At 40.7% G+C, this 12,500-nt stretch overlaps 1 protein-coding gene across 1 annotated transcript in view; it reads left to right on the top strand.

Moving 5' to 3' along the window:
- The window catches only part of enc1 (ectodermal-neural cortex 1), an 11,867-nt gene extending 1,427 nt beyond the window's left edge, over positions 1–10,440 (top strand). The window contains exons 2-4 of the mRNA XM_027178783.2: positions 227–526; positions 690–2,200; positions 7,421–10,440. Coding sequence (XP_027034584.1) covers positions 233–526; positions 690–2,171 — 1,776 coding nt within the window. The 5' untranslated portion in view covers positions 227–232 and the 3' untranslated portion in view covers positions 2,172–2,200; positions 7,421–10,440. The remainder of the gene's footprint in view (positions 1–226; positions 527–689; positions 2,201–7,420) is intronic.
- Positions 10,441–12,500: the final 2,060 nt, after the last annotated feature.

Below are 12,500 nucleotides of genomic sequence, written 5' to 3'. Positions count from 1 at the left end.
TTTTAGTAAGTAGTCTAATCTACAAACCTAGACTCATTCGCTACACTACAAGAAAAATCAAGCCTGTGGATAAAGCGCCTTTGTTTTATTTGTTTATGTGATCCCTGTTCTGTTCAGAGTTGTACATCCATTTAACAAATACTACCTTCCTTGTTCATTAAGGAACAATTCTTTCTGTATTGAGAAGTCATGTGTTCTGACTGCAGCTGTTGTTTCTGTCTTCTAGGATTCAATGAGAATGTCTGTCTGTGTCCATGAGAACCGCAAGTCACGAGCCAGCACTGGCTCTATGAACATCTACCTTTTCCACAAGTCCTCATATGCCGACAGTGTCTTGATGCACCTGAATGTCTTGCGGAAGCAAAGGCTCTTCACAGACGTTTTGCTACACGCAGGCAGCCGCTCTTTCCCATGCCATCGCGCTGTGCTGGCTGCCTGCAGCCGATACTTTGAGGCAATGTTCAGTGGCGGGTTAAGAGAGAGCCAAGCCAAGGAGGTGGACTTTAGAGACTCCATACATCCAGAGGTACTGCAAAAAATAAACAGTTCCAGATTTTAGCATTACTTCCAGTGATGTTGTTATTGTTGATACACAGATAAATAAGGAAAAGTTAAAGATTATGCAAGTCTTAAGACTGGTAGCTTTTTTCTGTATAGTCTAACATTTAATGTTGCTCTGTGTGAACCAGGTGTTAGAACTGCTCTTGGACTATGCTTACTCATCCCGGGTAGTTATCAACGAAGAGAATGCTGAGTCTTTGCTGGAGGCAGGTGACATGCTAGAGTTCCAGGACATTCGGGATGCCTGTGCTGAGTTCCTGGAGAAGAACCTCTACCCATCCAATTGTCTTGGCATGCTGCTTTTGTCTGATGCCCACCACTGCACCCAGCTGTCTCAGCTTTCCTGGAGCATGTGTCTTAGTAATTTCCCAGCTATCTGCAAAACAGAAGAATTCCTGCAACTGCCCAAGGACATGATAGTCCAGTTGCTCTCTCACGAAGAGCTGGAGACGGAGGATGAGCGGTTGGTTTATGAATCTGCACTGAACTGGGTGAACTATGACTTGGAACGGCGACATTGCCACTTACCCGAGCTTTTGCGGACCGTACGCCTGGCTCTCTTACCCGCCATCTTCCTCATGGAGAACGTCTCCACAGAGGAGCTTATCAACTCACAAGCCAAAAGCAAAGAGCTAGTGGATGAAGCAATCCGCTGCAAGTTGCGTATACTGCAGAATGATGGCGTGGTCAACAGTCCTTGTGCCAGGCCACGCAAGACTAGCCATGCCCTTTTCCTTTTAGGTGGTCCTACCTTTATGTGTGACAAGCTGTATTTAGTGGACCAGAAGGCCAAAGAAATCATCCCAAAGGCAGACATTCCCAGTCCTCGAAAGGAGTTCAGTGCTTGCGCTATTGGCTGTAAAGTCTATGTGACAGGAGGTCGGGGCTCAGAGAATGGTGTGTCCAAGGATGTTTGGGTTTACGATACCTTACATGAAGAGTGGTCAAAAGCAGCTCCCATGCTAATAGCTCGATTTGGGCATGGTTCAGCCGAACTGCGCCACTGCCTGTATGTGGTCGGAGGTCATACTGCTGCAACTGGTTGTCTCCCAGCCTCACCATCTGTCTCGTTAAAGCAGGTGGAGCAGTTTGACCCCGTTGCCAACAAGTGGAGCATGGTCGCACCTCTGCGTGAGGGTGTCAGCAATGCAGCAGTAGTCAGCGTTAAGCTCAAGTTATTTGCTTTTGGAGGAACAAGTGTAACCCATGATAAACTACCAAAGGTACAGTGTTATGACCCAGTGGAAAACCACTGGACTGTCCCAGCATCTTGTCCGCAGCCTTGGCGCTACACAGCTGCTGCTGTTTTGGGCAGCCAGATCTTTGTCATGGGGGGCGACACTGAGTTCTCAGCCTGCTCGGCATACAAATTCAGCAGCGAAACCTACCAGTGGACTAAAGTAGGCGATGTTACAGCTAAGCGAATGAGCTGCCAGGCAGTAGCCTCCGGGAACAAACTGTACGTAGTTGGTGGCTATTTTGGAACGCAGCGCTGCAAAACGCTAGACTGCTATGATCCCACACTGGATGCCTGGAACAGCATAACCACTGTACCCTACTCCTTGATCCCCACTGCCTTCGTTAGCACCTGGAAACACCTCCCAGCCTGACAACTGCATGCCCCTTCATCGTCTTTAAGGTAGGTTTGCTACAAACATCATTAAAGATTCATGTCTGGAAAGGTACAAGATACAATAACAGTGTTTTTATTAACGGAAAGAGAAAATCGTGAAACATCCAATCGTGTGGAAAGATTTAAGAATTCCTATTAATCTACTGTCACTGATTTAAAATGAGATGAAAAAGATGTGGTGTAGATTGCTCCTAATAATAAATGTTGTTTATCTTACTGGTTATTTTAAAACCTGATTACTTACAGTATTTTTCATAGCTCTTATGCTGTGTTTCAAATTGGAGTAAATTGTTACTTGAGGTACTTTATTTTCGGAAATTCTACCTCTGCCTATGAGTATAGAGGCAAAGGGCGTTATTTAAAAAGAACTGATTCAGTTTTGATGAAGTAATTGGATTCCTCTGAGGGTCTTCTTGGGCTGGATATCATCCATCTGTCACATAACTTTTGCACATCTGTTCTTTCTACATTTTAATTTTTTAATATTTGCACCAAAAATCCAAAAATGTTATTCAAGGCAACTTAGAAGTGTAGCATTAACCATGATCCAAGCATCCAGATGTTTAAGGAGATGATAGCATAGCTACGTATCTAGTATAGCTATAATTTACTGGGGTTCGTTCTTTAGAGGATGCTACACACTATAGTTAGTGTCCACGGGTCAGTTAGATGGTAGGATTGCACATATGATTTACGGAAACACACGTGACAATGTTGTATGTTTGAACTCACTGCTTGAATGCTTGCTTTATGGAACGGCTGACAAAAAAAAATGCTTTCAGTCTTCCAGCATATGTTTTTCAGTCATTTCTCTTATGTCTTTATATTATGTGTTGAGGATTTAGTTCAGTTCAGGGTAAATAAGTGTGTGTTTGGTAGATGTCCCTAGTGATGCTTGGACAAATTATGAGTTTGCAGCACGGGGCATAGCACCAAAGGTAATTGAAACAGAATAGAATAGTTTAATTGTCCCTGAGGGGCAAATTTGTCAGAGGATGGTGAGAGAAGGGAAGTGCTGGCGAGAATAGATAAAGACAACTGAGAAACAGATACTTAGAACTTCCTTATCAATTTGTTAATACACAGCATGCTAGTAGGAGTTGTTGATTTAAAGAAAGAGAACGTCAAGAGACGGAGAGAAAGAGATATTGATGGAATGGACATTAATTCTAAACAAAGGCAATGGGACAAGGGGGAAGTACAACATCATCCATACAAAGGAAACAAGGTAGAGTTCGAGCTGAAAGTGTGGGGTTCATCTGCAAGAGAAAAAATAAAAAGCAAGCAAGATGAGACAAGAGATTCTGGATGAGTTTCACTTCCACAGTGTCTGAGCACGGTAGCATATGGACTGGAACCGAAACTCATGAGCATGAAGACAGATAAAAGCAGAAGAGCTTAGTTATTCAGACAATTAAACCATACTGACATAACAAAGAACAGAGAGAGCATTTTTAATTTGTATTGTGTCGCTGCATCTGGCTGTAACAATGATGATGAGTCATATGCTGAAGCAGATTTTGAATGTTTAGGGAGTTGCAGTCCAATAGACAAAACAAACGCTTATTAAACCCCTACACACTGGCTTGATAACAGGGAAAAAATCGAGTAGGTGTGAGTGAAATAAAAAAAAAAAAACAGGGAGGGGAGAGGAAGGCGTGAGACCTCCAAGTGTGTTTATTTTATTCCTGACCCCCTGATGTCGAGCCTTCAATTCGTCATTACACTGTGACCCGGTCGGTTAGTGTGGATCTGTAACTGCAGTGCCGCCCACCTCGACAGGGCAGTTCATTTCAAAGTGGAGGTCCTTTCGTTGCTTCATGGGGACATTCCTATGCATTTCAATTACCATGGAGTGTTCTTAGCAGCTGCCCCAACCCCTCAACAATAAAAGTGGTTCACCACTGGCCAAAAGAGTGGGAGGAGAGATGGAGAGGGAGAAAAAGAGTGAGATGGGAGGAAAGGAGGATGAGTTGAGAGGGGGAGGACTAGAAAAGGATGAGTAAACAAACCATCTTCTTTGCCTTTTCCTGTGCTTACAATATTAGTCTTTTCTCCCCCTTAGCTGATGACAGGGAGATGTCTACAAATGTTTTTTTCCTTTCCTGCTCCAAAAAAAGCAGTGTATACTGGTTAATGTCACACACCCACACAGACACATGCATCTTCTGTACATCTTGTATTTCCTTTAGGTGTTTGGCCTAGTTCTTCATGTATAAGACACCCCATGCTGTGAAAGTTGAGTTCATGACCCAGTCAGCTTTCTTTGTTGTTCCTTCTTATGGTTCCCTGTCCTGCCAGAGAAGAAAAAATAATTATTGGACATTATAGGCTGATGGTTAACCATAGCAGCACGTATGCTACAGTATGTTCACGTTTAGTAAAACTAGCATTCCAATTGATGATTTTTTTTTTTGCTGCTAAAATGGAATATTTGGCATTTCTATGTAAAATTCAGCAGTGTATATTTCCATCCTATCAATCGAGATGAGCTTTTTGCCATGGCTCAGGTACATTCTACTGTCTTCCCTCCCACTGGTACTCATTCTACCGTTTCTTCATATTCGCACAGTTTCTGAACTTATTAGTAAGTGATATTTTAGATTAGTGATATTTTAAATTTATTGCAGAGTTTAACACTACTGACTTCCCTGTTCATGTGTCCACAGTGTTGGATGTTGCTGTGAAAATGCTGATGACTGCATAGGTTTTAGCTCGTATAATGTGCAGCTCATTATCATGCAGATTCCTTTGAGGGATTTTAAAACTGAAAATACCTGGTTAATTGGGCCATAAATTGCATACGAGTTTGCATTAAAGAAAAAAGCCAACGTATGCAAGGCATGCACCCGAGGGTATAGGAGGAGAACGGTCGTCATTAGTCCCAGCCCCATTCCATTGACACAAAGTCGCCCCATGCTGTCTTAAAGCAGGACTCGTGCTTGAGGGAATGCTTTGTTTCCGGTACAATCCTTGGGAAAGCAGCATTGGATAATGAGAGGGTGAAGAAACTGATGGATACGAAAGTAGCTATCGTTTTTTTTTGTTTGTTTGTTTGTTTTTTTTTAAATCTTTTCAGGCTCTTGCAGACATCATGGTGATTAATAAAAGGAGGGGAAAAACCTTTAACTGATAAAAGTATATATGATAAAATGAGAAATTAACTATACTGGTGCAGGTTCCTAATCCTGAACCCATTGTAGTGTGAATGTTTTGGTCCGATTGGTTGGAGGAAGTGTATTATTGCCGTTCTGAATCTGAAGTGAAGACAGCCAGACACAACAGAAGCGCTTAATTGCTAAACCTAATGCTACGAAAGCTTACTTTCTCCTGCATAATAAATGTTTATAAGGATTTGTAGTTTTCTGAGAAATCTGATCTCAAACACAGCTAATACCTACAACACCTGTGATGGTGATAATAAACTGAACAGGATATGAAAAAGGTGTATGAGAAATAATGGGAATAATAATAATAACAAAATGTTACATCATGAGAAATATTTTTAAAGTAAATAGGATATATAGAATTGTTCAATGCGAATTCCAACAAAATGGTGATACTGCTTTATTATAATCACTAAGGTTAGCTTTGGCAGCATATTCCACCACCATATTAGTTTACTGGTGATCATGATCACGTCGATCGATATGCCTACGATCGGAGTGTCACTTGATTGCTAGTAGAACAGAACACGAAAAATGCTTAATCCTGATTGGTTAATCCTGTTCTTACCCATAACAGCAGGATGGCAATAAAATAATAAAGCAATTTATCAAACTAAACGACAGCTGAGAAATCATTATAAAGCAGTAAATAATGTTCATAGATAAATTTAGAGCATTTGGCAGATACTTTTTTTCCAGAGAGACTTAATTTACCTCAGCTGAGCAGTTGAGGGTTAAAGACCAGCAGTGGCAGCTTGTTAGTACTTAGATTTAAATTCTCAACCTTCTCACAACCTCAGTAGTCTAACCTCTTAACCATTGAGCTACCACTTCCACATGTATGATATAATCATCTGAGATGTGCGTGTGTTGTGTTAGAAAATCCTCCATCTACACAGCTGGGTCTTTGTCCCTTCACAGTTCCGCAGTCTCCATACAATTTAGATGAACTCGTGATCTGAAATCTGACTTCTTGTACCGAACAGACATTGGTGACGTACAGAGGGAATAATACTTTTTAAAATGTAAAATTAAAAAAAGCATATGATTATTTAATAATGTCTACCAGTCAGGCAGGAAAAAGAGAGGTCTGACGTCGGGTCAACGAGACAAGTAGTTCTGTGTATGGTTGGACTTTAAATGTAGTAATGACTAGGAAATAATCAAGAAAAAATCAACATGGATAAGCAGTCAGTTTAGCAAAAGAAGCAATCAATTGACTAATTTAGTGCTTACTTGAATTATTGTTTTTGTTGCCATTGTTTTTGCACTTCTCAAAACGTAATGGCGTAGAGCTTCCAGTTAGCACCTTTTAACTTCCCCCTTCACTGTGAAGAAAAGAGTACAAAACACACTGCTATCTGCAGTAATAGGTCACTTCAGTAAAAGTATGGTGGCGGTGTTTAAGGAGTTTAAAACATCTTAATTAACAACAGCACACAAAAAAGGGAAAGTTAGCTGGCTAGCTGGTTGGCTAGCTATATCATGTTTATTAGCCAAATAGTTAGCCATGTAGTACATGTAGTCATGGCTACAGAGGACGAATGTAGCCTAATTAAAAATTCTTAAATGTGATTTTAAAATATCAGAAGCTCTATGTGTCGTGTGCAAGTATAGTTTACTTTCCACCACTGTTCTTGTAGTGGCGTTATTAAGGCTCTTTGTCTGCAGAGAGCTAGAATTTTCTAGGTGTTACTGAGGTCACATGACCATTTTTTTAAAATTGCCCTTGCACAACGTTCAAACAGGTGCTAGCACATAACCTGTCTTTCTCCAACTGTTTTCATTTGAGGATGACAGGAAAAGTAGGGGAACAAATGGCCAGTCTAGGGAATGAGAGCATCTGGACTTTATCTTTGAGACGTGTTATTAATTTTTTTTTCCCTGCAGTACTTTAGCAATCAAAATGTTTTGAGGAAAATTCCTGCTCTTCATTGTTTGAGGCCATTAGGCAGAAATGCAGTCTCTGTCGGGACGGTCAGATTTCATGCCTTAATAGGAATAGCAACTTGAAAATGAAATGATTTAAATGCTTCTGTGTTGTCTGCTTTCTTTACAGAATTCCTGTGCGACGTACTGGATTCCAGCTGTGACTATTTCCTGCTTTCTGTGCAATCTCATCAAAAGACGACGACGACAACTTCGTCTTCCATCAAAAACTCAACGGTAACATCGAAGATATCCTGCAGCGAAGTTTTGCTTTTGTTATAAACGTTTCACTGTCAAGTCCTTTTTGTGGAGCTTTGACAACCAAATGAACCGACTGCTAATATAAAAAGGACAATTAGCGCCCGGCTTGTTTTCGCTGTCATGTCTGTGTTGGCGCGTACCCACTATTTTGTTCTGGGATGATGTGGTAGCTAAAACGTGTGCATCTGGCAAAAAGAACTTCAGCTAGAGAAACTGACCAATTTCCAAATGAAAGCATGAAGACGCCTTCTGAATATATATATATATATATTTATATATTTCACTGTGCTTTGCTGTTTTCACATAGCGCATTTCTGCTTCAGGACTGTTTCACAGACCCAAGAGAAAGACGTATTTATCCCAAGAATTTTATTCCACAAACTACCTTTTTATTTTTTTTCCTGTACAGAATAGTTGTTTGTCTCCCATGTCTGACTCTAGTTTGTTCCTGACAAACAAACCTCCTCAACCTGGTGTGAAACTTGCTGTGAGAAGGCATCCTGAGGTGAACCGCACTGCAGATGTATGTTTGTGTATGTGTTTGTATGTGGAAAAGATCAGCATGTTCCAGCATGTGTTTTCTGAGCAAAAGGATACCGCTGACCGTAGTATATTATTCATTTTTCTTCCAAAAACAAAAAACAAACCCATAAACCTAAGCATGTCCACTAAGAGCTTGTATGGATGAAGCAACTGTTGTTTCTGTCTCAACAAAGAGACTGTCATGTTTGTCAGTGCTTCCGAAAGACTTCTAGACAAGAGAATTTTTTTGGTATAAAGTTAGGCTGCTTAACTTTGTGCTGAGTGTTCCTGTTATCGCACATACGGCCTCAATATAAATGTGAAAGGCAGAATGATGGAAAGAGAGAGACAGAGTGACAGAGAGAGAGAGAGAAAAAAAAAGGTGAGAGTCATTCTGTCTGCAGGAGAGGTAATGTCTCCATGGCAACAAACGAACAACCTGAACTGAAAAGAACTGAACGGTCTATTCGTAGTCTTAATTTATGAGTTTTTTTTTCCAGTTGTTAATTTGACCTGTGTATGTTAAGTTTTGTATTTATTGATTTAAAAAATGCCTGCATACATATCCGTCTATAATAAATATAATGTGTGATATATATCTATCCAGCTGTACAGAATTTGGCGAGTGTTTTCGTGCTACGCGTGGCTCATACCGCTATGTGTTCCATAAGAACTGCACTTTTGCACACTCATGCTGTAGCTGCAGCTGAATTTGTAAAGTGGTCAGAGAATCCTGGACCTCTAAGTTTGACATGACCTGTAAAAGGCAGGCTTGGGGTCTTGGGTCATCAACCTGGATAAGAATGGGAGGAATGAAGCTGTAGGATCAGATTACCCAGGATACAATGGAGCAGTTGCTTTGGGAAGCCATGGGGGAAGGGCTGGGGGTTAAGGATTCAAACTGTGATATAGTGCCAAAAAAAGTTCTTGTTATGGCTTAAGAACTATAGTATATCAAACCAATGGGGTTTGAAAATGCTACCAAGTTATGGTTTGTGCAAGAATCAAAACCTGCTCAAGAACATAAATTGCCGTTTTTTTTAAATTTGGAAAACCTACAGATATTTAAAAAATAAATAAATCAAATTTCAAGCTGCAATAATTTGAACCCACTGAACTACTATGTTTGTTAGAAGCCTCTGCCTTTAACTGACACTTTCTAACTCGGTCTCAGTCTAATTTGATATGGCCTATTAGGAAATCAGTGGCACGGGAGTGAGAAACGTGACCTCAGCAGCTGCTCCAAGAACAGCTGGAACTGTCACTGTTGCCCCTGAGCACACTGACAGGTACTAATTATTTTTATCATCGACACACTCTGAATAGACGCTCTTCTTTTTTTTCTATTCAAAAGTCTTAATACATTGAAATGGGCCTCGGACTGCTTTTAGATGTCTTTAGCACAGATATTGAGAGTGGCATTGGCCTGTAAATTTGCCTTTCCTCAGGGTTTTCTGTACTACCCGTCCTAAATGTTATGAAGGGTTTTTTTTTTCTTTTCAAAACATTTCTAAATCTTGCTATGTTTGGTGAATAATGCTATATATACTCACAGCAATGATGCTACATTCCGAAGGTCATGCTTGTACGTACAGTAAGTAGCACAGGATATCGTCTCAACGGAAAGTCGTACTACAGTTTTGCGGCATTAAGAGGGTACGTTTAAGTGAAATCTTCTGTATGCTTTCTTTGTCCCGCTAGCTTTCTTGATCGCTATCAAGCCAATAGGGGAAAACTGTTTGAATTCGGTTTCCTCCACAATGGATTGTGAGATAGCAAAAAAAGAAAGAGAGAGGTCAAGCTTCACATTCCTTCCCAGACCTTCTTCCTTCCCACCTACCCCTCTTTTTCACTGAAGTGCTGCTTTACCCTGCTGCCTTTGAAGCTCTCATGTCTATGCTTTGAACAGAAAGCCCTCTCTGTTTTTTTTCGAGTACACTGCACACACAGACCTCCAGCCAATCAGATAGCCCATTTTTGCCTCGTCTCAAGTAGCGTTTCCCAAGCAATGGTCAACAACACCCCCCTCCTCCTCTCCTGTCCCCTATCAACACACACCATTTGAACTGGTAGCTGTCAAGTGTTTTGTTTTTCCTCTATCCCCCCGACTGGAAGATCAAGAGCTGAGTCACAGGCTTGCACGTGGCATAAAACTCTTAATCATTGTCTGCCTTTGTCTGTCAACACTGTCAATGTTGGGCTGTACTGTACTGTACTATTCTGTTCTGTATGTCCTAGTGTGTTATGGTATTGAGTTGTCGCTCTGTAAAACCACGGCGGTTAACATTATTTTGTACAAGTCATTTTTTTCACAATGTGAAATTTATGGTGAAATAAAACATGAGTTTTTTCCTCTTGATTGTTAAAGGAGTGTTGACCTTCTTGAAGCTGTGTTCTTTTCAACCAATCGCAAACGTTGCATTTCTCACGTATTTGGGGCAGACATGAGCCCTGTCGTCTGAACGGGGTATTAGATCGGGTGTGTATTCTTAAGGGCTTTGCTTAGATGTGTGGGAGAGTCGTGTGTGCGTGTGTGTGTGGCACAGGATGAACCACCCCTGCACAGTCCATCAGATACTTTCCCTTTTACACTTGCGTTACCATGGAAACTGCTCCCTTTATCTCCAAACTGTGGGAGCTGATTTGGAACAAGACCATTTAAAAAGACCTCCTTTTACTCAATCCCTTCATTAATCCCTCTTTCTTGCTCACTCAGTCATTTATTTTCTCTCGCCGCTCTCTTCATACAAGTGAATAAAGATTAACTTTAGCTAGTGTGTTCTGTGTGTCCTGAAGTTATTTTTTAACATCACTTAATGCAACACGTACACAAACACCTATTATCAAATAAATGAACCTATTATTTTCATCCTTGTGGAGATATCTGGTTCTCAGCAAGATATAAAATCATTCTCACACTCACACACACACACGGAAGTAAATTTCCAGGGACAAGACAGTTTGCATTCCTGTGATAAAACAACTCCCTAGCAGCAGGTTCGGAAACACCAGTTTTACCGGCTTCGCGAATGCTGTGTTACATTTTACAAGGTAAGCACACACATTTCACAAGAAGATCGAAAATGACTCACTTTGCATCCTGAGCTCAGTGGATGGCCTAATAAATCGCTACTTATGCATAATGTCATTTGTCATGCACAATCATGCTGATATGACTGTAAACTTTTATATATGTAAACATTGAGTGGACACACACTCTCTCTCTCCCTCTCTCTGTCTCTCCCTCTCTCTCTCACACACACATACAACCTACATGTTAGAGCAACACAATATACCAACACGCTCCTGTTGCCAGGCAACATGTGTGGCAGCTCTGTTGAGATTGGCACACTCTATGTGCGATTCCTGAGGTCCCCTGAATTCCCTCACTGTTACGGAGCCAATTGCATGGAGGGATGTTCCACTCACGCACAGCTAAATCACAGCAGGTTCCTCTGCATTAATGAGCTGTCAAATGTTCCAGAGAGAGGTTTGTTCCTCCTGACCAACTCTTAATTACATGTCAGTAACTTCATAATACAATTTGCAATGATTATCATCATCATCATGTTGTATTTGTATTGCAGTAAGTGGTGGCTTGTCCATTTGGGTCTGGTTTGGAGGGGCGGAGCTTTTATTTCAGCTGTAATGTTAATCCTCGTTCTGTACTCCATACATTTAAATGATCCCAAAATCCTAATGGCATCTTTTGAGTCACCATTTAAAACACGTTGCTGTAGAATTGCTCGACATTTTAGAGATCTAGAGTTATTTTTGCACCTAGTGGTGAAAAATGGGAACTGCAATAAACGCTATTAGTAGTCACTTAGGGCAGGAGTCATGCAACCCCATGTTCTCTCTATGAAGATTTTCAGTGGAACAGCACCAGCAGACAGAACAGTTAATACCAGGGTTGCCAGATTGTTTTAAAATACACTGTAGCCACCAAGATCTTAGGAATGAATGAATGAAATATTTAAAATGTATTTAAATATATTTAAAAATTAAACATACAGGACCCAATCTTCATGAACTCTGTACGTGTTTTATTAGCGATAATCAAAGCCACAAATGAAAATCTTAGTCCATAAACAAATTAAGGGAGGAAGTGAAAAAAGGTGTGCCTAAAAAAATGAGAGCAATGGCAACACCGAGATGGAGATGCGACCTGGATCATAACACATGGCTATATAAATAAAGAGGTACAAAATAAATCATAAACAGCGGCGAGAGAGTTCATGACAGAAAAAAAGGCCATGTGGATTAGCCTATAGCATAAGTCAAGTGTGATGATGTGTCACTGCCATCATTAAAGTCAAGACAGTGAAGGACGTACCACTGCTTCCTCATAGCACCAGAGTTCTCAGGTCCATCTCAGCTCAGTTCTCAGGTTACTATATCATATTTACCTGGGTTTTCTCTGGGAT

This window comes from Tachysurus fulvidraco, chromosome 26 (genome assembly GCF_022655615.1).
Source record: "Tachysurus fulvidraco isolate hzauxx_2018 chromosome 26, HZAU_PFXX_2.0, whole genome shotgun sequence".
NCBI classification, from domain to species: Eukaryota; Metazoa; Chordata; class Actinopteri; order Siluriformes; family Bagridae; genus Tachysurus; species Tachysurus fulvidraco.
Note: the sequence above shows the minus strand (reverse complement) of the source record. Positions and strands in the feature narration are given on the sequence as shown.